Source organism: Micropterus salmoides, unplaced genomic scaffold, assembly GCF_014851395.1.
Source record: "Micropterus salmoides isolate LMB-PRFRI ecotype aquatic unplaced genomic scaffold, ASM1485139v1 Ms_hic_scaffold_11, whole genome shotgun sequence".
NCBI classification, from domain to species: domain Eukaryota; kingdom Metazoa; phylum Chordata; class Actinopteri; order Centrarchiformes; family Centrarchidae; genus Micropterus; species Micropterus salmoides.
The window spans coordinates 16,755,681-16,781,188 of NW_024040152.1; the positions used below are offsets into that span (position 1 = coordinate 16,755,681).

The following is a 25,508-nucleotide window of genomic DNA, read 5'->3' on the forward strand; positions in this document are numbered from 1 at the left end:
TGACATTGTCCCACAGGCACCGTTACAAACAACACTTGCTAAATATAGCTGTGACATCCCTGACCAGTCAAACTCGGTAGCCTTTATATGCATCAACTACTGCAACCAGATCCCGACATACAGTATACGCTTCCTATTGTGCACCGTCCTCCACTCTGCAACACTATACATACACACATGGTGCACACTGTGCTGCTGCACTCACTGACAAAATACACTTTAGCAATGACACAAAAACAAGAAGATGCACTTACCAGGACGGCAGATCAAACATACATTTCATGACATCTTGCACTGATGGTGCTTGGGCATTAATGTTGATGTTCTTTGCTCTGATATGTGTGACCTTCTCGATCATTCATTCAAGTGTGCAATAGTATATGTTTTTCTGTCACTTGTGTTTAGTCTGCATTCACTCGCTGTATCCATAACTGCTTTAAGTCTGGTGGATACATGACCCAAACTATATAAGGTTTGCGTATGCATCTGTAGTTGAACCTTTTTTGTGCATGCATGTTGTGTGTCTTTGAGCTTGAACTGAGAAAGTGTGTGCATGTGTCTGTGTCATTGCATTGGCATGTTTGCCTTTGTATGTGTTTTACAAAGTCTTTGTTTGGGGATTTCTTGCATGACTGCCAGGTGTGATGGCTCCATTCATTGGTGCTACAATAATACTTCGGATACTGTATCAGGCGTGACACCCCTCTCCTCCGGTAAACATCCTATACCCACATTATCCCCAACACTCTTTGCTGCTTAAAACAAAGCCACATTTGGAGATTTATCAAATTATTCATCTTTGTCTTGGTACAGTATTTATTTTAGCGTTCCCTCTAAACCTCACTTTTGTTTTGACATGAAATACAAAATGGTTCCACAACTGGGTAGTAGGATAATGCAGTCAGAATAACAAAGTATGGCATACCAAGTGATATCTCATTTCCACCTAACAACAGATCATTGTGTTCAGCGTGTTGAGCTCATCAAAATATGAATGTTGCAAACCAACTCACTGTTTACACTTGGTACCTGGTGAGTTACTTAATTTTCATGCAGACTGACAACAAAACCCCATTTAAAGTATACTAGGGCCTTTGTGGTTTGGTTTGTGGTCATATTATGGGTACTTCAATTTACTTAATGTCTTGTGTAGTTACAGTACCATTAGTGTCTTTTGTCGATATGTTATCTCTGACTGATGGGGGGCAGTTGGATCTTACGTGTGTCCATTCAGCAGATAGCAGGTGTCTAATGTGTAAACAGAGAAGGAGGGTGGGGGGAGAGGTGGGGGTGGGGGGGGTGCAACAGGTGGAAGGAGGGAGAGTGAAGGAAGAGATAAGTGGGATGGGTGGAGTGAGGGATGTATTTAAGGCGTTGTCCTCCTCATCCTCCTCATCAGTCGCTATTGCCTTCTCTCTCTCCACCTGACCTGCAGGCCAGCACTTGTCCTCCCCTCAGGTAAGAACAGACCTCAACACTGAAAACTGTGTCTCTGCATTTCTCAGAGGTTGTTTCTCAATATTTTTACTTTTAAAAGTAGATTTTTGGGCGTGTAGCTAAAGCACAATTTTGTGTGCAGGTGGGCTGCCTGTTCAGCCAGTCCAACAACAAAAAGAGGAAGAGCTTTCTATTCATGCAGGTTATGTAACCTTAATGGACCTGCACAGACAGAGCTTGCCAACAATGTCTTTCCAATTTATTTTTGTTATGCCACTGCTTCATGAGAATTTGAAACATTCTGTCCATGAGGAGAGACTAGTGTAAGCTGTGATTGACAGTTAGGAAAAGTGAACTCTTCACAGTTCAGAGGTGATGTAGGTTCAAGAAAGGCAAAGACTTTGACACCTGTATCTGGTGTTTTCTGCCATCCGGTGGAGCTAAAGTAAAAGCCAGATCAGGTTTCCTCTGTGTGTCCTGGTTATATCTTCTCCAATAGTTCGGCTGTTTTACCAGCTTAGGGTTTCACTCTTATCAGCTGGCTCACATGTCCGGCTGCTGACTGTGTCCTGACTCCCACAGGTCCTCTCAGCGGGGGCAAAGCAACAAACAGATTGAGGATCTGTTTATCTGTAGCAAAATCTTTTTAGGATTGCTGGCAGGGAGGAAACACTCCTGATGAGGAAACAGTTAGAGCAAACTTGACTCCAGGGCTGTGCAGGGTTTCTGACTCTGCCAAATACCTCTCCTGTCACTAGATAGACATGCTTAGACACTTCATAGAAGATCAATTCCAAGCTATCTCGGGGATCGTATTGTAGCCTATGATTCAGTTTTCTATATTTGTCCGCTCGTTTGTCTAGCAGGGTGTCTAAGAGAAAAAAAAGAGAAAGAGCAAGAGAGAGGAACCAAGAGAGGCTTTAACCTGTATTGATTTGCAGCAGTCCTTCATTCTCCAGAGAGCAGAGTTTTGTAGGCAGGAGTATACTAACATGGACTGCTCTTCTCTTGCTTACTCCTCCTCCCACCCTTTCTTTTGTCCTATCCTTCTCCAGAATGTCTTTTCCCAACTCAGAGAATGCCTCCACCCTGGAGAACGCCATGCAGCTCATGATCCAGACCTTCCATAAATACTCTGGAAACGAGGGGGACAAATACACACTGAGCAGGGCTGAACTCAAAGAGATGCTTACTGCAGAGCTCGGCAACTACCTGGGGGTAAGGAGATACACGTTGTACTTAGGGATACTAGTGTATGAAATAGATCCAGATTACATTTCTGTTTTAAATCCTCACACACGCAGAATGCCCAGGACAAGGAGGCAGTGGATAAGGTGATGGGAGACCTGGATTCCAACAACGACGGGGAGGTAGATTTCACAGAGTTTATCATACTAGTTGGAGCTCTTACTGTGGCCTGTAACGACTTCTTCCTGGAGTACAATGAAAAGTCAGAGAAGAAGAAGTGAACACACCCTCGGCATAAAGATGTCCAAACCCACACACTCCAGGGAGGAAACAGTTAAGACAGGAGTGAAAACCTGAGAAGGACATCCTGCCATGGACTTCACGTGCACAAATACACGCACACACAAACATACAAACCCACAAACACATGTCTAATTGTAACTTCAGCAGTAACTGTTGAGTGTGTATTTGTCTGAAATGTCCCTTCAATCTGCTACAAACAGTACTTCTTGCAATGTCAAAATCAGGAGAGTTTAAAGTCAGTTTCAACACCTGTCACTGTTGAATATGTGAATATATATCTCTTTCTTTTCTTTTCATGTATTTTGTAACACATTCAAGCAAAGGAATGTCTCCCTGGAAAGAATAAATGTGACCTTTCCTCCAACAATACACTGTTGGTTGTACTTTTTGACACTGATGGAGATTAGTAAGAACACATGATGAGCACCAGGTGGCAGCAAGTGGCCCTCAATATAATCCAGATAGTTCTGACTGGCCTTTAATGTTTTTCTCATGCTCTGGTACAACAATTTTTTCCAGCAGTGGGTGGATGTAGACTGGAGATAGAATTTGTCAATCACTGGCAAGTACTTATTTATGTAATATTAATATAATATATAGTATAAAAGATTGAAGTTAAGTAGTTGATATGAGTGACAGTTCCCTCTGTTGTGGTATAAAGTTCATCCTAGTATTCTTCTGCACCAAAAAATCCCTACAGTGTATATGAGCAGGGAACGACTGGTCTACATCCCTGTTTTTAGAACAGAATAATGAGAACTTGAAGTGACCATGTGGCCATACACCCATGATTGTTTAAAATGCTCTGCTTCCTAGAAGGAAAAAAAAGTGTAGGTGTGTGTCTGTGTGTGTGTGTGTGTGTGTGTGTGTGTGTGTGTGAGTGTGTGTGTGTATTTCTGAGTATATAAAAAGGAAGTTACCAGCCTCAATATTAGAAAGCCAGGAAACATGTCTTTCTTTTATTCTATCCTGTGGTGTAAGATTAATGGGAAGTTTGTGTAATACAGAAATTTACACACTATAGGTTATGTGTGTATGTGTGAGTGTGAGTGTGAGAGTAAAAACATGTCACACAGATGCATACTTTGATTAATCTGAACCTACAACCTTTATTGGACTGGTTAAGGTGTGCACAGGAGCAGATTTGAGAGTCAGGAAGGAGAAGGTGAAAGATCGGCGGGGGGTGGGGGGGGGGCAAGGAAGGAGAGTGTAAAGGTCAAAGAGGGAGAAAAAGAGTGGACAGCAGCACTTTGTCTGTGTGGAGCCGTGCGGCCTACAGTTTTTACAGGTCTCTGATAGGCTTTTCACACTTGTTTGGGATCTGTTAGGAATCCCCCTGGGTAATCCCATCCTCCAGAGACGAGAGAGAGAGAGAGAGAGAGAGAGAGAGAGAGAGAGAGAGAGAGAGAGAGAGAGAGAGAGGCAGCTCCCAGTCCAGAACTGAGCTGCAGGCTTGGCCACACAACTGCAAAAAGCAGGGAAAACTTACAGCGAGTTACTGAGGATTAGACAGCATTTTTCAGCGTTTTATAGTGGCTTTCCTATGCAGTAACAACAGTCTTTTGTCTGTCTATCCTGCTTTATTCCTCCTCGCTATCTGGATTGTGCTTGCTGTGGTCAGATTATCCTGTTTTTTTTCAGTCTGTTGTTCCTCAGCTGCAACATAACAATAAAGTCCAAAACATTTGTACTATTAACTCTCATGTATTGCCCTATACCTTTTTGACATTCATCTCCATTATTGAAAATTGATTTCATCCTCCATTCCCTGTCTGCCTCAAAAGCCATTTTGCTTCTCACTTGGTTGTCAGGGAAGAGTGTGGAAATAAGACATATGAGCCAGTCCACGATGAAAAGGAAAACTGCCGAAATGACAATATGTTTAGAGAATGTAGGTAATTATTTTTTCTAACTGGACTAAATGTCAGAAATGTGTTTGTCCATGGAAGACCAGATAAACGAGAGAGAATTAGAGAGAGGTTGCCACAGATAAATAGAAGGGAGGGGGAGACACACATACAGTACGCTCCTCTGAACATTGTTTCTGACAGATGTGATAATGCGTTGGGGTATGGGGCACGCATACACGCATATACACACACACACACACACACACACACACACACACACACACTTACACACACACACTTACACACACACACTCAAACGCATACATGTATAAATATGCTCTGAACATTACATACTGAAATATGAAATTACATATTAATACACATAATAGCTTCATTTCCATGATAGAATTCCCATCCTTCCATCAATATAATTTGATTTACATGTTACTTTTCCCAATACTGACCTTTGCTCCATAAATACTCTATCTTGGAGAAATAATTTCCCACAGTCCATCATATAGACGGTCTATCCACCATCTTTGTTCAGATTCCTTAGTTTCTCAGGAGCTAGCTTCATCTCATTGCAGCTGTGCACTCTGGCATAGCCGACTGCTGCTGTTCTACACTTAATGTGCACAGCTTCTAAGCAAAAAACTGTCCATGCATAATCTATTACTTTATCCCTTTTCTTTGCATCTAATAATGCAACCTGGCTCTTTCTTATATTCAAGTCCCCTCTATGTATTTTCCTCCACAATCTGTTGCTTGTACACATGTTGTGTATATTGTGTGCACATCACAGGCTGTGTAGAGTTTATGTCACATTCTTGTTTAATCTATACAATCATACAACACACGGCAGCCTCCCTACCAGCAACAGATGAGCTAACACATAATAAGAAATCTTAATAATATATTCCTAATGCTATACTGTGGTAAGCTGCTACACTATGATAAAATATACTGAATTAGTTCACTGACGTAGTGGATTTCTGAAAACATAAAATAAATGTATAAGAACCTTGATATGAACCTCCCTTCCCTTTCTGATTAGCTCCCTCTGACATCAGTCAAAATTGTGAATGAGTAATGTCATACTTGAAGGCGGGCATGTCATGTATCAATTAAGCAGTCAGTGTGGAGCGGAAAATTGGCTGCTGTGAGGTTCAACAAGGACTAAATCAGAGCATCCTCGCTCCCTGACTGGCTGAAGGGGAGAGCAGGGAGGGACCTTTCCACCAGAAAGGGAAGGTCAGTCCATTAAACATCTGGACAAAAAACTGCAGGTAGAAGTATGGTAGTGTTTTCCTTTTTTTTCTTCATACAAGAAAAAACATTGTTCGTTGCAAAAAACGTTACTATAAAGGTAATGGGCGTGATTGCTGTTCAATTCCAGTTCTGGTTCCAGTTTAATAGACACAATAAAACCCAGACCCGCCCCCCTCCCACCTCCAGCCCATGTCCTGCTGTGCTGATTGGTCGGGGGGCTGTCCATCATTGTGTTCGCAGCCTGGGAATGGTCAGCCCGGCGAGCTGGTGATGGTCTTGGCTGTGTAATTCTGGAAGAGCGGCTGCATGAACATGCCCACTGTGCCGAACACGCACACAAACACAAAGATCCACAGGAAGAGGCGGTCGATCACCATGGCAACGTACTTCCAGTCCTCGCTCACCTGTGGATGGGCAGGGACAAAAGGGATTTGGGAAGGGGTGAAGAGAAAGATTAAGGTGAGCAGAATCACATTCTCTCACATCCTCTCATTGTCTTCCCATCTATCTGTCTGCCTTTCCCTATGCAGGGGGTTAATGGAGGTGAAGGGTTAATGTGAGTGGAGACTCGTTCTGCCACACAGCTCTGATGAGGTCAGACACAAGTCAAGGAGGAGAAGAAGGACACAAGAGGCAAGAGAGAGTGATGGAGGGCAGAGAGACGGAGAGGGTGCTGACACTGTAACCCCTGCGATGATGACTTGGGGAGGAGGAGGGGAAGGGGAAGGGCTGACGTGCCATGCACTGTGTCAGGAGAGGGAGGATTTTAAAGCAGTCGGCATGGCAACAGGATGATAACTATGTCGATGATGGACGGAATTACAGAGGTTGTTGTTGTTAATTCCCGAGTCAGTTTCTTTCATTCCAGGAGAGGAGGCTGGTTTCCTAAGATGGCTTGAGGGAAAGCAATTAAACATACCACCCTTACTCCGCTGTCTTGGTTCCTCTATGCCAGAGCCTTTCCAGTTGTACTCTTTCTCTATGCACACGTCATGCCGCAGCTATAATTACATGTCTGTGTTGAATATTCAGAGGGCTATGATTGCGTCACCAGATCTGTCTCCTTTGCTTATGCTCTGGTGTAGTCCCCCATGCGTTTCAAATGGCAGAGCACTGCTGCACCACTCTATAGTCACTATAACTTGATAGGGCACTGAAAGGACATATCTGTGCTGCTGCTCATGATGCTGTTTTTCGTTTAGCAACAAATGCACATAAAATTATATGAATTATGCTATGATTTTATCAACACTGACAATAATTCATTTTGATATGGAGAAGAGCCTAGGCGATACATTGACAGCCTGGTTTTATTAGCTATTTATCACAGATATATCCGTCTCTAGCCTGTATATTTAGGGCCCGATTGAAATTCAAGGAATTATTCATTTTTGCCAAATGAATCACATGTTTTAAAGGCCTAAAGGTGCACAAAAAATCACATAACTTTGCACAAAATTCAAACGTAGTGAAATGGTTTTTGTGCTTGGGCATGGCAAAATCGTTCGTTAGCGCACCTAAAAAGCAGCCCCCCGGCCACGCTTTGCTGGAATGTATGAAATGTTTGTGGTACATGTATCATGTCCAGATGTACAAAAAAGCCTCACGGGTTTAGCCTCTGCCCTAAACCTAACAGGAAGTCAGCCATTTTGAATTTAATGGTCATTTTTGGCGATTTACAGGTTGCGTACTTTAACATACTCCTTCTAGAGAATTTATCCGATTGACTTCCATTTTTTTCTGAGCCATCTAAAGGCATTGATGATGAAAAGATGTGCTATCTGTGAGTTTTCATCAAAGGGCTTGACCGTGGCGTGGCATTGAATATTGATGATTCGCCAAGAAACAGGAAGTTGGTATAACGTTGTGCACATTCTTAAATCTGCTCCAAACTTTACATGTTGGATAAGTGTCCTGCCCTGAAGACATCTACAGGCCAATATTAAGTTAAAGTCATAGCGCCACCTACTGGCAACAGGAAGTGTCAAGTTTTACACTGTGATGTACTTTTCCTAGCACGTTGGCTACATCCACCTCAACATTGTCTCAAAAAAGCCTCACGAGATTGGTAATGCTAAGATTTCACTTAAAGGCGTGTCCATGCCGTGGCATCAAGGTTCCATGCTTCGCTATGAAACTGGTCAAATGCAGAGTCTGGTGATAATCTCTGTAGGTTTGTGACTACAAGTAACATCTTTCACATTATGCGTAGTCACTTGATCCATTGTTAATATAAAGATATTCATAACAGCAGCTTAATTTGTTAATTAGTTTATTTAAAAAAGGAACTTCAGCTGATATATTGTTATCTATTTTTTATTACTCTCCAGAATCAATCTCACTATCACCCAAAAACGTCCAGTATGGGTCAGGCTCTGATAGCCTTCAAGAGAGACTGTTACTGTAATGGTGTAAATGGCATCATGCAGATAATATAATACTCACACTCTGATCATCATCTTCACTCTTCATGTGGTTGGCGATAAAGCGTACTCCTTCTACAGCCTCCTCAAAGCCTGGACAGGCTTGAGCCAGGAGGGCCTGAGTCAGAGCAGGACCTCCTGTTGCTTGCTTCCCTCGCGGCAGGTTTCCAGAGCTCCCGTCCCGGCCCTCTCTAACCCTGTTCAGACCATCCATGGATCCCCCTGCGCCTCCCAGATCCCCTCCAAACTGTTTAACAGATGCCCGGTTCACATAGCAGGTACAAGGGTCACTGTCCTCCTTGCCAAACATCCCTGTGGATGTTGCCCCTCCATTCCCGCCAGCACTGCCTAGCCCGAGCCCCACCATCAAAGCCCCTGCCTCCCCGCTGCGGCCACCCTCCTTCTGTTCCTGGGCCCTCCTTCTTTGGCGCAGCCGCTGGCGCTCACAGCTGTTCCTGGGCTGGCGCATGAAGAGTAAGGCAGGAAGCTTGTTGAGGAACACCAGTTTAACCCAAGGGGGCATGGTGTGTGTGGTGGGCGAGCGGTGGTGTACGTTGAGCACACACACACTGGTGACGATAGAGAAAGTGACTAGGACCATTGTGAACATCAGGTACTTCCCCACAAGGGGAACGTCTAATGAAGTGGGTGGGACAATCTTAGAGATCAGCAGCAAAAACACAGTGAGAGCCAGCAGCACGGAGATGCAGAGCGTCATCTTCTCTCCACAGTCAGAGGGCAGGTAGAAGACCAGGATTGCCAGCGAGGTGATGAGCACACATGGGATGATGAGGTTGATGGTGTAAAAAAGAGGCTTCCTGCGAATGATGAAGTCATACGTGATGTCCACATAAGTGGGGTCAGCTGGGTTCTCGTTTCGTCTACCAGGCAGGGCAATGATGTCCCACTCCCCACTGGGCGTAAAGTCGTCCATGCTGGCCACGTCAGCACGGAGTACCAGGTCGATCTCAGTGCGGTCGTAAGTCCAGGAGCGGAAGCGCAGAGTGCAGTTCTGCTGGTCAAAGGGGAAGTGCTTGACCTCGATCTTACAGGCTGACTTATAGATGGCTGGGGGCAACCAAAAGATACTGCCATCGTAGGAGACCACCGCGTTGGAGTAGAACGACACCTCATATACCCCATCAGCACTGAGTGACGTGGTGAGAGAGATGGAGAGGCAGAGGAGAAAGACAAAAAAGAGGAGGGTCAGACATAAACCTTTGTGTGATGATCTAATTTAAGAAAAATAATTTTGTGAACAAAAATTATAAAGAGAGGCCATGTTTCCTCTGAGTCTCATGAACAGTAGAACATGACACATCTCATTATGCAATACGGACACACACACATACGCACACACTAGGTTACGGTTTGAAGTGTCTCAGGGCAGCAGGGTCACACACACCTGCTTCTACAATCACAAGAAATAGGACGAACACACAGTCTAGACAGGAAACTCAACTCACAGGTCAGACTGGGTCGAGTTTAATAACTTGAATTAGACACTTGTATTAGCCAGTGGACAATGTTAAAACTGTAGGCTGAATTTCCAACTCACATTTTACCAAGATAACTAATTAATGATGGCTACTGCTGTGAGATGGGAATATGCAAGAGGATGTTTCATAAGTTTTGACTGATTGGCCTACCTGCTTAAGTACGCTCTAAGTAACACCATCTTTTCTGCAAATACACAATCAAATTGAGATTTCAGAATGAGCAAATACTGCTGTATCCAGAGCTAATCCTCCTGTTTAGGTGACTGACAGGAGTTCTGAAGCAACGAAGAAGACTTGGGGGATAGTGTGTCGACCTGGGGTTCATGGGATTAACAGGATAGTTTTATCCAGAGCTTGGTGGGTCTGGGATCTTTTAATCTTTAGTAAAGTAAGGAGTGAGGCAGGGAAAGACGAGAAGGCCAGACAGATCACTGTACTCTGATGAGCTGATTTGCATACTGTAGGCTGACACTCAGTTTCCATTACATTGAGAAGAGTGGTCTGCTACATCCTGACCTTCCTCAGACATGCTAGCAAATTCTAATTAAAAACTAACAAGACAAGTTTCTGTTTTTCACACGTGACGAGTTTTGAGTTATTTAATGCATTACAGAGCAACATAGTTACTTGCATTGAACATTAAATGTGATCATTTTAAATATATGTTTGATTTTGCACACAATTTCTATATATTTTTTGTTTTTAACCATATCACCCAGACAATCTAAATTAACAACTGGGCAAAGCAGGCAACAGCCCAGCGGCCCCAAAAGCCCCAGGGTCACTATTCACTGTCATTTGATATATTGCAAAAATTGTCAGGGAATTTGCACCAAAAAAGTACAATTTAAACTGTATCAGTCCTGTATTGGTGGTACCAGTGTTAGTATAGTATAATAGATAATATAGTTTATATTGTGCATATTCCTAAGTGAATCCGTTTAAAATTAAATCACCGCAAAGTATTCCTGCATCCAAGTATTGGGTTTCTGTGTACACTGTACCTGATCAGAACTTGAAGGTGACAAGTTGCATACACAATGACCAAAGGATGGGGCTGTGGATGGGGATCAATTCATAGTTTTCATGTGACGTCACATTCCAAGGAAAACACTCCCTTGGAGGCCACAAAAGACACTATTTTCCACTGCCTGCCAACCAGGAAGCAAGTGATACACTGTTACTTTGGGTTTGTTACTTTTGCGTTGCCAAAATGCTGGATGGTTGTTATGCTTTCAGATGCGCTTTCAGATTCAGGTGATTGATTCCCACAAGGTAAATGCAAACATTACCGCAGTCGAGTGGCGGCAGGGACCTGGAATTTTTAATGGTAGAAATGGAGTAATACAAATTATACTAAATGGCAAAGATATGATTTAACGGCAAGGGATGGTCCTGGGTCCAGACTCTAAATCAAAAACAGTTATTTGTCAAGCATCTCTACATGCAGGACACATCAAAGTCAAACGTTTTACCAACCTAAAAAGAAAGAAGAGCAGCTTGTGTTAGGATGTGTGTAAATCTGTGCAAGTGTGATTGTATGCATGGACTGTACATGTATTTGCGCTTATCTGAGTGTGAAAGATGACTCCACTTTAGAAGTGTCTCATGAGACGTGGAGGTACTGTATAGTAATGTAGCATGAGTGATATGAGCAGATTACAGAGGACACATTCAGTGTGTGACAGGCCTGCATGTATTTCTGAGAGTTGTATGCACTTTTGTTGTGCATGTAAATGAGCCTGTGTTGTGTCTTTTGAGATCCATCTTAAGTGAGGACAGGAGGGTGAGTAAGTGACTCACTTGTTGTAGAGCACCACATCAGGCAGCCAGATGTGTTTTGAGGGCAGCCTGACCTTCAACATTCCATCAAACTCCTCTGGGACCCAAGTCAGACGATAGTCCTGCCACTCCTGAGGGCCAATAAAAACAAAATGCTTAGTCACTCATCCGCCACTCGCATAGCAGCAGGACGACGTCTTAAGAGAAGCAGAGAGGAGAAGGTCTGTTTGTCTTTGTGTCTGTCCGTCGGTCAGTCGGTGGTCAATATGACACATCACAAGCCACGTAATCCCAGGGAACATCCTGTCCTTCCTGTCCCTCTATGCTTACATCATACTTTTAGCTATAAGCCAAAGAGAGAGAGTGAATGGCTCACGTAAACCCTGACCCCGAACGGTCTTTTAAACACACCCAGCCACAAACCAATCAGCATGATTAATATGGCCTATACAGTGCATCAGCAAACACCTTCATGTCCTCTGTGTAACCTTTTGTAAAAGAAAACATTATCCTGTTCTGTATGTTGTTGTGCATTTATTGACATTGCCACAATAAAGCCTCTGCGACCTGCAGCAGCAACAGCTCTCTGGCTCTTCTATGTTATGGCCATGTTGGAGCTGTAATTCCCATGCTAGGTCATCTGCAGTAACTATGATGCATTAATTGAATTTGTATACCTAATATGTGTAAATGTGTACACCTGCTGTACATGTCCTACCATGTTAAAGGCCTCAGCTGTAAGCACATAAAGAGCCAACCATGTAGAAGAGGGTCACAGCGCAGTCACAGACTATTATTCACAGGTTTCACAGGGTGAGGTTATGGGTCGAGCTCTTCCAAAATCACAAACTGCAAAATTTAGCAACTGAAAAATAGGGCATCGGCATTTGTGCAGTTCATTTTTAGTATCATCAGTAATGTATATTTTAAGTGAAAAAAAAATCTGTTTCCTGCTCATAAATTTCAACTCACTTGTCATATTTGTTCTGTGAGATTTTGGGATTTCGAGGATGTGTATTGTTGTATTGTTGATGTCTCTCTCACTGTCTGACACTTCACCCGTCATGTCAGTTCTTAGAGCTGCTCAGACAGCCACAACGAGTGAAATATGTGGAACACAGGGATGCATCTGTTCCCTGCAGTAATATATGCCATGATCTACTTGTGTAATAACACTGTGTCCCATGATATATGACGATACATGATAAAATGTAAATCAGCGTATTTACTGTAGTATAGCGAGAGCATTATTCAGTGTTCTTGTTTGTCTAAGTCACATTTGTCACTACCAAGTTCCAGGTCCACTGACCTGGCAGTAAAACTGTGAAATCCATGGTAAAACCATCTAAAATAAAATATTACATTCATTGTTCAGTCTGTATTTAAATAATCTTTCTGTCTTCTCTGTGTGGAAGACTGGTTACTGTGTTAAGACGGTAAGAGGAGTAGTGTGGGAAGTCTCACCTGTGTTAGCCAGACATTGGTGGTCATCACCTGTTCTCTTTCATGCTGTAGAAAAAGAAGACACGGCATGAAAATGATGCAGCAAAGCCAAGATAACCTGAATTTTACTCCCTATAGGCTGAGTCAAGCTTAAAAAAACACTGGATCGTATACTTTGCAATATGTAACATGATAGTGTCTTTCATTAGAGCGTCCCTGCTTGGTAATGCCCAGGTCTTTCAAATTCCAAATTCCCATTTTGTAAAGTTTTCAGATGGAGATTTTAAAAACCTATAATGAGCATTCGGTATAAATACAATGCATTGGTACATTACATGAAATCACCGAACAGTTTCTAAAATGAGTACAATTAGACCGCTACAACATTAAAATGCAACTTACATGTTATTGCATAATGTAACAATTTGGTGCATAATGAGAACTATAACTTAAGTACATTTTCCTTTAATACTGAGTAACTTTTGCTTATGTATAATTTTGAATGCAGTACTTTTACTTGTAACAGAATATAAATTGTGCTACTAAACTGCTACTTTTACCTAAGTACAATATCTTAATACTTTTTGCACCGCTGCTTGTTTGTCTGTCTTTAAGCAAAATTTCTCAGAATGGTCTCTATAGATTTTCTATGAAATTTTCAGGCCTCACTGGACAACTTAATTTTCAGCTTTAACCATCAGACCTGAATACAAATCATTTTTGCAAGAGTATGTAAATGTGTGTATTTAATATAATCTTTTGGCGAAATTATTTTTATGTGTGACCAAAATGAAATGACGAATATCATATTGGATCGTCCTCATGACATGTGCACACTCACCACGCTGATGAGTTGGGCCAACGACACCATCAGCTGCACAGTAACCAGCTCAGAGCCATTAGTCGCAGGACGGATCAGTTTGTTGTAGTGGGCTGGGTTTAGGAGATGCTCTACCAACCGCTCCTCTGTGTCTGCCCCGAGGCCACCTGTAATGAGAACTTATTGTCTTCATCATCGTCATCGAACTGAGACAAAAGAGTTGAGGCCTACTGTGTCTCTTTTGGGATTTCTTAAAACTACTTTTATCATATGGCATATGTAGTATAATCATGGAAGACCAGGACATGAGTGGGGCTGTTGAGTTTCTCCCTTTGGCCACTGCCTTAACTGCTAACATTGAGAGCTGGCTATCCATGTATTTCGTGAATACACAGCCTTTGAACCATGGCATTACTCATCACTGCCAGCTGGAGCACGTCAGCACAGCTTGATACACACTTGTGACATCATAAGAATGAGTCAACCAGTCTGAATGTCTCTATCGCTATCCTTTCTGTCTCTACCGCTCTTTCTTCATGCCTCTGTTCTGTCTCAATCTTTTCTCCTCTGCTGTGTCGCACTTCTCCCCAACTGCCAGTCTTTTTTTGCATTGGGTTTATTTCACTTCATCTCTCGCTTCCCCTTACCTGCCTCACCCCCCTCCGACAGAGCAGGCAGAGCTGCCCCACGCAGGAAGGAAGGCGTTTTACTGAGAGACACGATGGATGCTCTCTCTGCTATTCACTCCCTGCCTCTCTGGCATCTGCTCGCTCCTGTGCTGCATTTTTTCCCTCTCACAATTCCCTGACACGTTTCCCCCTGAAGATAAACACAGGCTGCTTGTTGTTAACTTTGTACCAATGTTGTCATATTTAAAACCTGCTATTTTAGAGGCTGTTAACGGTGCAGGAAAACAAACATGCAGAACATTAAATTGGGCTACGGCTATGTGGGTTTAATTTTTATTTTTTTCTAAATTTAAGGATGAACCCCTTTCGTTTTCAAGAGGGTCCTTACACGCAATAGAAATTGTATTGTCTGTTATAGACTATAACAGACAATACAAAAAATAAAAAATGGAAAAGGAGCAATCAAAATAATATAGAATAAAAGACAAAGACTCAAACAAACCACAGAACACATGTTACTTCTCTTAAACGCATCATCTGCATGTAAAAAAAATTAATAAGACATTGACTGAATTAACAATTGCTTGACAAAATACAATTTAGTCATGTGTCATTAGTACCATGACACAATAAGTTCAATAACTAATAAGCTGAGCCAAAGAAAATCAAGTCATTTAAAAGGCAAAAATACCAAAAAAAAGCTTCTCAAACATGAGGGCGCTTTTTTCTGTTTTATATCATTGTAAATTGATATTGATATTTAGGGTTTGGGCTGTTGGTGGGACAAAAAAAGCAATTGGAAGACATCATCTTTGGCTTTAGGAAGTTGTGATGAGCGTTTCATAGATCAAATTATTCAATTTAATGGATGATTAATCAAATAATGATCAATAATGAAAATAATTGTTTCAGCCCTATCATTTGTATTAACAAATTAAATGATGATGATGTGATGTTTTTCACCATATCTGTGCACCTCTGAATGTGTTTCTGTTTCTGAGCTCCTCTCTGACACTCAGTCCTCCCCATCTATTTCTCCCTTGATCCCCACCTTCCTCCTCCTCCCTTCCTTCTTGACCTGTAGCAGGGCTGTGCTCACTGAACAGGAATGATAGCCTCTGTCTCTGGATCAATGAGGACTCTATTCATGCCCTGTAAACTAAACACGCAATTCCTCGCTCTCCCCCCCTTTTTAATCTCCTGCTCTATCCTCCGTCCTGTCTCTTCCATCTCATTTTCTTTTACACTTTCTTCTCCGTCTTTCCATCATCTGGGCTGGCCCATATTTTTCACTCACTCCCCTGACTGTCTCCATCACTCTCTCCTTCCTGTTATCTCCATCTCCCCAATGCTGACAGCCACTGTCCATTTATTGCCCCTTCCCTCACTAATCCCATATTATCAATACACATCCTGTCAGCACATGTGTGTAGCACTCTGGTTGTTTATTGTGCACAAGAGCTGGTTAGTGTGGTATGTGTATATTTAGGCCTATGTGTGTCTTTTTGTGTGCACATATTCATGAGGGAAATAAACATTACTGTCTGTGTCTGAGCCATATGAGTAATGCATATTATTCCCAGAAGCTCAAGGCAATAACACTGTCGAACGAGACAGAAAGCGAATACAGTTCACTTAAACAATGCTGAAATAGAAGAGGTCTACATTTCCATCAGCCATGCTCATAATGTAAATGGTAGTTTCATGCTCAAACTAACCATGACAACCTAAAAGTCTTGCTAAATTATCTAAATGATATTCAGTTTTTCTTCTTTGTAAACACAGTGTGTGAGAATAGTGTCACATTTTGTTTGCTTAAGCATCTTGAAGCATCTGTGCACTTAAATCTATGAACATATTTTAATGCAAGGTATGTGCTTCAAAACTCACGTAACTGACCCCAGACCCTCAACAAAACCTTATAAGAGGATCATATCGTTTGTGTAGCTACATTAGGAGTGTGGGAGTTTTCTGGTAGTGAAGAGCTCCTCCGTCAAAGACCACTGAAGATGACTAAGACCAAATTTACAAGGAGCCAACACAAAGTCCAAGGCCAAACTGGTTCAGTTAATTGGACGTAATAGATCTGTTGTGTACCGCTATTACATAATTTCAATTCAAACATCATCTCTGTTGTCTGTTGTTGACATTACATTTGTTTTCTGGGAACAGCTGTAATTCTTACAGGTTATTATGATATAGGCTGCGTTCGAACAGTTAACAATCAACTGCTGTACTTACTAATATTTTTTTTTAAGCCTGGCATGTGGATCTCACTACGTGCTATAGTGATGCAAATCACTGAATCGACATGCAGATTAAAAAATCTAATTAAAAACATTTTCTATTATTAAAAAAGAATAACAATTTTGTAGGATTGCATAGTCTTGGCTTAGACATTAACTGAGTCTTTGTGTTTTATGATTATTTTTATTTTTACAAAAATATTTGCATGCATGGGCTCAGGATGAAAGTCTAGACTAATGTTTTATGACACTGAGACAAATTAGAGGCCCAAACAGAGAGCTTATAGAGAGTCTATTCTGGGCTTTTCTTATCTCAAGAATAAGACTGCAAAAGTTCCACACACTCCAGCCTGATCACTGCACAAGGATGTTAACAGCTCATCTTCAGCACTTACTAACGCTTCCAAAGAAAGACCAATCTCTCTCTTATCTCCACATATGACACTCACACTAAAGGCCCAGCTGAGTGGTTGTAGTGTTGCTGGTAGCTCAGGTTGTATTGTGGTTGTTTTCCAGTGCAAATATTGCAAACTTAATGTGACACTATGAATATTTCAGCATGGCTCCCCATTAGACTCCGGAGCTAGGGAAGTTACACACCACAATGCACATGCAAACACACGCATACATCTCAGTAACACAGCACAAGAGCAGACAAGATGGTAGCCATGTTCAGTGTTCGATTGCTTCACAACTACATCCATTTGTCTGTCCTTCCTTTAAACAGCCATCGATCTTAGCAGGCTGATCAACCTCAGAAGGTTTGTACGTCTTACTCGTGATTTTCATAAAATCACTGTATACAGTAAACGTGTTTGATCAAATAAAATCACCAATCATTAGATTTTACAGCATGTATTGTCTACAGTTCTCTAAGCTACTATGAGTCCACACACACTGTAAAGACAAATGTGGAGAAAATGAGGGGGAAGCGTGAGCAAAATTGAATTATCCCACTAAGACTATTACAGTGATGATCTCTATTTATACAGCTCGCTCAAATGAGAAAAGGTTGGAGGGAAAGTAGGGTCGCTTTCTGTGCTCTGCCAGAGAGGCTTTCTGGCTGCAGCTGGGACATTTTATGCTGAAATATTCTTAAATCAATAATGGAGAGATTCATTGATCTACTGGCAACACCCAATTGGCTCTACAGTGCTCATAGAACTGAGATATTAATATTGATCCTCCATCCAGCTGCAATGTCACAGAATTTTAAAAACAAAGTCATCTCACTGTGGATTAACTGAGGGCAGGAGCTTTATTGTTGCCAAATTCAACAAACTCCAATGTCAAGAAAAGTATGGCTAGCTGAGTTTGTGCTATTTTAATTAGTACTGATGAGGAAACAACAATGCCACTAACAAACCTAATGCATCTACTTCAGTTTTGTACTTCATCATAATAGTAATACTAACACTAATGTTAATTCTATTACTAATTCTAATATAAACTTAGCCCTTTATTTGTATACTGTATTTGCTGAAATTCATTACAAAGATAGAAAAAAAATGCACGTAAAAGAGCAGGATATAATAGTCATAAATACACAAAAACAATGATATAGGAAACAAGATGACAAGCTGGCAAAATCAAAATATTGACATGGAAATAAAATGTGGAAGAGTATATTACAGGATGTGAGTTAAAAGAAGCATTTGCAAATTCCTCCAGCTTGGCTTTTTATAGGCCAAAGCCGGATAGTACAAATACAATCAATATTTAGACATATGTTAAAGCTCAAACGATAATAATCGATTAGCCGATCGAAAGGCAACTATTCAAATAATTGATTAATCTTTTAGGTCATTTTTCACACAAAAATGCAAGATTTACTTCTTCTGTCTTTTTTACATCATTGTTAATTGAATATCTTTGGGTTTTGGACTGTAGGCTGGACTAAACAAGACATTTTTGGCAAGTTGGAGTCCAAAAAACCAACCTATTAATGTATTAATCAAGACAGTAATCTGCTGACTAATTGATAATGGAAATAATCATTAGTTACAATCCTAATAAATATTAAGATATGCAGAAGCACTGACAAAAGATCAACCAATCAAATTTAAGTGCTGAGTAAAATAGACAGCAGTCTGTGGATCCATAACTGCTTCATTTGTTGAGGAACAAATCTTAGATATCTTTGTTGTGTTAATGCTTTAACAATAATATATCATATCATAGCTTTATATTTACAAATAGGCCTTAACCTCCAAAAACACTTTTGTTAGGCCCGTTATTACAAATGCATGCCAAGCACTGATCCAACCATAAAAATAAAAATGTAATATTGTTTATTTATTGACCCTACAAAGATCTTTTTCTAATTCTACAAAGTTTCCAATGATACTAAATATATGCAAGTTTTCCATTTATTGTGCAGTGAAAACAATGGCTTGAATATTTTTGAATATATAAGGTATAATCAAACATTGTGGAATGTGGGGAAATGTAAGGAGAACCTGACGACTAAAGAATCTACAGTTGAAAAGCTTCACTGTCAGAAGCTATGATTTAAAATGTGCAGAAATCCTCCTATTTGGGATATAAAGGATGGTTTATTTGTATTATTTACAGCCCATGGAGCTCGACTGTTGGATGGAAGATGGTATGGCTTTCTATCTATAGTGGTGCATATTTCAGGGATTGCAATAAAATTTGAACTGCATAATGTCTCCAATAACAACTATTATTTGAGCTATTATTTGGACAGCCATAAATCCTGAGGCTGTGTTATCACCGGGTCTGCTGCCTGAGAATAATGTGTATAATAATGTGTGCTCATGAAGCAGTCTCCTGTCTGACAGAAATACACATATCTAGATCAAATTTGGGCTTATGTCTAATCTTGTAGAACTCTTGATCAAAATCATTTTATTTATTCTATACAAAAGCATAACTTTCTGTTTATAAGCATCTTTTTCTCTAGTTTTATTGTATTTTTTCAGGCCAGTGTGCTTTTAGATGTATGATCATTTCTACAGTGATTAAAAAATAAAACTTTATCTTTCATTCCTGTTATCACTAGGTTTGTGTTATCTTGAATACACTTTTACATACACCTGCATCAGAGGAGCTTAAGCACAGCTTCGCCTCAACGTTTCCTTTTTTCCCCTTTTTCTTTTAAATATTCTTAGACAAAGTCAAAATTAAACTCTTAACTTACCAACCGTCTCTTATCTGCCTCTTCTTCTCCACTGCTTAAGTTTCTATTAAACCTCTGTGCTCTCCCTCTGCTTGCCTCTAATCTCCAGGGGCACACACTGCCGTGTGCGTTGCTACTACTGCTACACATTCATTCATTCACACACACTCACACACACACACACACACACAATCTTGCACAAATCACACATGAGAGCACAGTTTTACACACGAAATCACACACGTTCTCACATACAAATGCAGGCCTCTGTTGTGTGACCGCTGGGCATTTCTAATCGCAGATCCAGCCCTTCTCCGCTGATCTGATCCTGTTGCTGCTATGTATTGGGAGTCAGTCCAAAGAGAGAGACACAGAGAAAATAAGAGAGTAAGATAAAGACAGAAAATGACAGAAAGAGGGAGAGAGCGAGAGAGACAATGGGAGGGCGGCTGTAATGTGCAGGTTGAGATGCTGCAGAGATCAGTGGGCTGGAACAGTGCAGCAGAAAGTGATGACAGGCTAAACCCACTGAGCAGAACTTTCTAGACTGTAGCACTGCCAAGGAAATGGTTAGTTGATATTCACTAAGTGCATTCATAGAGCAGAGGACAAAGATTATGGCGTGTGCATACACTCAGTCACATATGCAAAGAGGACAGCTTGGCAGAGCATCAAACACATATGTTTTAAGAAGCAGCTGATAAAAGTGCTGTAAAACTAATCCAAGTACACTTCACGTCCTTGGTTGATGAGACTGTCGCACAGTGTGCTCCATATCCAGTAACCCCTGCATCAGGTCAACTCAGCACCACAGACCTGTTTATTATGCATGGCCTGCAGGGGAAATGACAAGAGACATCCTCCTCACACAACAGGACGGCCACATCCTTACGGCAGTGTCTGAGACAGGTGGTGAAATGTCCTTGAGCGTCCTTGCACAGCCACCGAATGTTAAACTATGTAAGAAAGTATTGTTGTACATCTGAAGGTTCAAAGTTATGACTTTTTCTCCTTCTAATTTGATTACCACCAATATTTTTGCTCCAAAAATTTGCTCTGACACTAGGAGATTTTGTGTGTGTGTTGTGCATGAAAGAGCACACGTCTCTTTCCGTCCACTCCTCTTATATGTTAATTGTGATATGCATGAGTGCCATTTTGGGCTAATGTGAACAAATAAAAATGCATATGGATATAACTGTATAACTATATACAATTATGTGTTGTGCTGCTTCTTTGTTTGAAACTCTGAAATGTGTTAACATAAACTTGTGCTCCAGGTGTGCGAGCGGCCATGTGAGCGTTTCTTCAAACTTGTGTTTGTGTGTGTATTGAGTTTATAGTCTCTGAGGATGATGCTAATCATATTTTCTCCCTTAAGGGAAGATGACTCATTTGTACTACACTGCTTATGAAGCTCCTTAAAGTGATATTTCATTTTTGGTAACATCTTCAGTTTTAGTGCACATCGCTCTGTTTGAACTCAGGAACGATCAACCAACAAAGCTAATCTCACTGCTCGGGGGAACAAGAATGTTATGCACACAAGTTTAGAACAAAAACACGTACATTCTTGTCATATTTGATGTTATTAGCTAGTTCTTAATTCTACTTGTATTTTTTCATTAGATTTTTAGTTCCTTTTATTTGTGCTGACATTATTTCATTTAGTTAACCTCTTAAACTATTTACATTTTCCTCCTGTACACTTTATATATTTGATGTATTTTATACCTTCTTATGAGTTTTTATTATCATATTTTTATTGAAATTATTTACAAAATCAAACTTAAAGCTTACTATTATAACAATAAGAATAATTATTATAATCTGATAATGGTGCTTGAAATGATATTCTTATATACGTATGCATATCTCAATGTTCTTAAAACACGTTGTTAGTGTGTTTTTTTAAAAAGTGTAATATAATTTAACACTGTTATGTTATGTCTATTATGACTAAAATCAAACATAAGCCTACTATTAAAATTCTAAATGTGTTTTGTGTGTGTGTGTGTGTGTGTGGAGCTGGTGTTTGAAATCATAAATGGCAGGTTAATGGAGGTCAAAGCATTTGATCAGTTACTACATGCCTTTGTGATTGCTTCTGGATGTATTGTGATGAACTGCATTGTGTAAAGCTCTTTTTCTGTGTGTGTGTGTGTGTGTGTGTGACTAAAAGAGTACGAGTTTATGTGTGACATAGAGAAAGCAAGGCAGATGGCCAGGCATTTGTGTGTATGTGTTACTGTGTGTGGTTATGTGTGCTCCCACACAGTCAGTGACAAACAGTCTTTTTTGCTCGGAGGCACTGAGATGGCCTCTGCCCTGCCACTACTATGGATTGGCTGAAAATATTAAGGTGGCCATCATTCAACCAATCAGCTCATGTGTTTTCCCGCTCTGCTTGGGGCAAAAGCTTATGGAGCAGAAATTAACACCAAATTAGAGCCAATTTAGGGATGTAAAATATGTCCAAACACCCTAATAGCTTTTCACTCACCATATACCTCATTTGCTCCCAATGAACTGCAGCAGCAACAGTGTCATAAATAAGACTCATCTACCCAGTGCATGTCCTAAAAGATGAAGATCATTTATTTATTTGTTATACAGAGGCAAAAGGCTTTTCCCATACTGCTGGATGACACATCACTTGTCCTTTGATGACAGGATGTAGAAGTTGTTTTAGCTCAAAGGGCCTCTCATTAACCTGCCCACTCAATGTAAGACCTCAGTGTTAATGAGAGAGAGGGAGAGAGAGGGATGGGATATAAGTGGGTGATAAATAACATAATTCCCTTCTCCCTCTCTAAAGTATATTTAGGGAGAAAACGATAAATGTTGTCTCAGAGGTTTTTAGAGGTAGGTAGGTACAACTTATAGCTGCTTTGTGTGTTATTTCATGCACCTAATTAATGTTATTATTGTTATAAATATTTAGCAGCAAAAACAATGTGCTATGTTGGGTTGCCCCCCCACACACACACACATACATACACATACACACCAAAACCAAACAACAATAAATATAGCAGTAGGCTCCAAGAAGTCCATACAATAATATGATTGTGATAAGGTGGTACTTTATAAAGTAGGGTCTCTAAACGCACCACAGGCTTAGTGAATGCAACAAATACCCTAAATTAAAGGATTTCTTTCAGGTTTTAAACGGTTGAGAGCAATTGCATTTGCTGCTGTCTCTACATTGTGCGCATGTGATTTATGGAGTGGACAATATTTCTCCACTACATCATTCCGTCGCGCTCGCTGCCGTTATGAGAAAGATGGTGACACAGCAATGAAAGAGTCATTTTCTCCATCACTGCCTCTCCTCAGCATCTAACCATCCCTTTTTGTTTTCACACTCACTCGTTACTTTTAAGAAAGAATTCAGATTCCCTGAATGCACAATGGCCCAATAAAGGTGACGATGCACACAAAAGCGCATCGATGGAGCCATTAGACGGACAAGTTACTCACCTCCCGCAATGGCGAGGAGAGCCAGCAGCAGCAGCGGCGGCCAGCCGTCCATCATCTTACGTGCGTCCGAGCGCGCTCCGAGCCCGAAAGGTGTTCACCGCGATGGAGAGGCCACCCCAAGCACGCCCGCAGTGTTACTCCCCTCCTCCTCAAGACCCAAACCCCTTCACTCTCTACCTGGCATGGTGACGTCGGGGCTCTCCGTCGGTCCACACTTCTTCGGTCCGAGAAGAGGAAAACAGAAATATATCGGCGAGGCCAGGTGAGCTCTGCGCTGGGTCGTGCGTTGCTGGCTTTCCGTGCTGAACACCGCTCTGCGATGCGACGCGCTGGAGAGGTGGGGGCGGGGCGGGGGGCGCGCGGAGGGGCAGTGGGAGGAGGCGGGAGGCGAGGATGTGGCATACCTCAGAGGCTCCACCGCTCAGCTAACTATGCCAGTGTCTTCCCCGCACAAAGTCACCCATCACCATATAATATTCAGCACTCTCAGGCACGTAGAGCGTGTTTGTGCTGTTAATAGTGACTTTATAGTGACCTTGCCAAACTTAATGGTGTCTTTAAGATCCATCTTCTTTATCTAGCCTCAGGCCAAATAGTTCTGGCAGAAGTGATATTTATTATATCTTCTAGAATGTATTTTTCATCAAGCAACATGTAAACACATCTGCATCAAAGCATTTTTGCTTACCTGCAAAATACTCTACAGAGAAAAAACATTTTAAAATATAATCATGTAGGGTAAAGAAATTAAAATAAATATTGCAGGTATGTGTTGTCTGACACGCCTCACATCTTTGCTGTTAAAATAACCTCACACCACCTTTCTTTCCAGGACTGCCTGAGCCTAATATAGTCATCATTCTGTGAATAATCTTCACCCTCTAAAAGCTGGAGGGGCATGTCTTGCCTTCTCCTGTTTGGTCTCTTCTTTCTATTTTTCCTTTCCTGTCACTTATCTTTCAATAAATGTCCATTTTTGTTTCTTCTTCTCTAGGCACTGAAGTAACCTCAAATCCCCATCCACAGATTCAAATACACATGAGCAAGATAGGAAGATGGGGAGGGATGAAAGAATGTGGCAGGTAAGAGGAAGAAGTGTAGCCAGGTAGACATAAGTTGGGGCGAACATATAGAAACTTGCTGCTAATTCTGGATATTGCAACATCCTCACTGCGGGCCATGCTGAGAGTCGGGTGCCTGGCGACAAGAGAAATGTTTGTGATTTGGATGATGAGGGGTGGAGCGAATGCAGCAAATAAAGAGGGGTACAGGACTCAAAAAGCAAGAGTGGGGGAGGGGGGTCAGAAGAGCGTGGGAGGATGGGAGGGATGGATAGGGGAAGAGTAAACTAAGTAAACAGGAGTGCAGGATGGAGGGAGGAGGCGGTTGCCGTGGTGACTAAGAGAAACCAGAAAGCTCCAGGAGGAAACGACCTGTTTCTCCTTCATTTAGTCTATTTTCATCACCGATACACACAAAGAATACACATGCGCAGCTGGCACACAGCACACACGTGCACACGCACACGTGCACACACACACACACACACTCATGCATAAATGCACACAAAGCATACACACAAATGTACATATGCATGCACACATAGGCAAACTCTTTCACTGTAGTCTTCCTCTCTCTCATGCTATCTTTATACACTGTTCCTCTCTCCCTCTTTTCTGTACAGTCCACCTCTCCTCTGCAGTGAATGAGCTGACCTGACAGTGCTCCTCCTCTGCACTGAGTGCTGTGAGTCTCTCTGAATTATTTAAAAGCTGGGACCCCCACAAGTGCTTGTCTTCCCCTAACACCCCCTCACCCTCTCTCCCCTCCTCTCTCTCTCTCTCGCTCTCTCTCGCTTCTTTCCTCTGGTCCTTCCTCTCTTGCTGTCATTCTGTCTTCAGGTGGCTGCTATTACTTGGTTCTGTCATATCTGGGCAACACTTTGATTAACAATGTACAAATCTGATCTATGAATCACAGACTATACACAGATT

At 41.4% G+C, this 25,508-nt stretch overlaps 2 protein-coding genes across 2 annotated transcripts; one reads left to right on the forward strand and one right to left on the reverse strand.

Annotated features, from left to right (window-relative positions):
* The first annotated feature begins 1,405 nt into the window (after positions 1 to 1,405).
* s100t (S100 calcium binding protein T) lies at positions 1,406 to 3,297 on the forward strand. The gene is made up of 3 exons (XM_038711423.1): positions 1,406 to 1,458; positions 2,493 to 2,655; positions 2,742 to 3,297. Exons 2-3 carry the CDS (start codon positions 2,494 to 2,496, stop codon positions 2,904 to 2,906), a joined length of 327 nt encoding a protein of 108 aa, XP_038567351.1. The 5' UTR covers positions 1,406 to 1,458; position 2,493; the 3' UTR covers positions 2,907 to 3,297.
* A 712-nt stretch (positions 3,298 to 4,009) lies between these two features.
* On the reverse strand, positions 4,010 to 23,843 carry chrnb2 (cholinergic receptor, nicotinic, beta 2). Its single transcript, XM_038711421.1, has 6 exons — positions 23,515 to 23,843; positions 14,036 to 14,181; positions 13,216 to 13,260; positions 11,773 to 11,882; positions 8,493 to 9,618; positions 4,010 to 6,451 (listed from the first exon to the last, which is right to left on the reverse strand). The coding sequence occupies exons 1-6, from the start codon at positions 23,567 to 23,569 to the stop codon at positions 6,299 to 6,301; spliced, it is 1,635 nt and encodes a 544-aa protein (XP_038567349.1). The 5' UTR covers positions 23,570 to 23,843; the 3' UTR covers positions 4,010 to 6,298.
* Between the last annotated feature and the right edge of the window lie 1,665 nt (positions 23,844 to 25,508).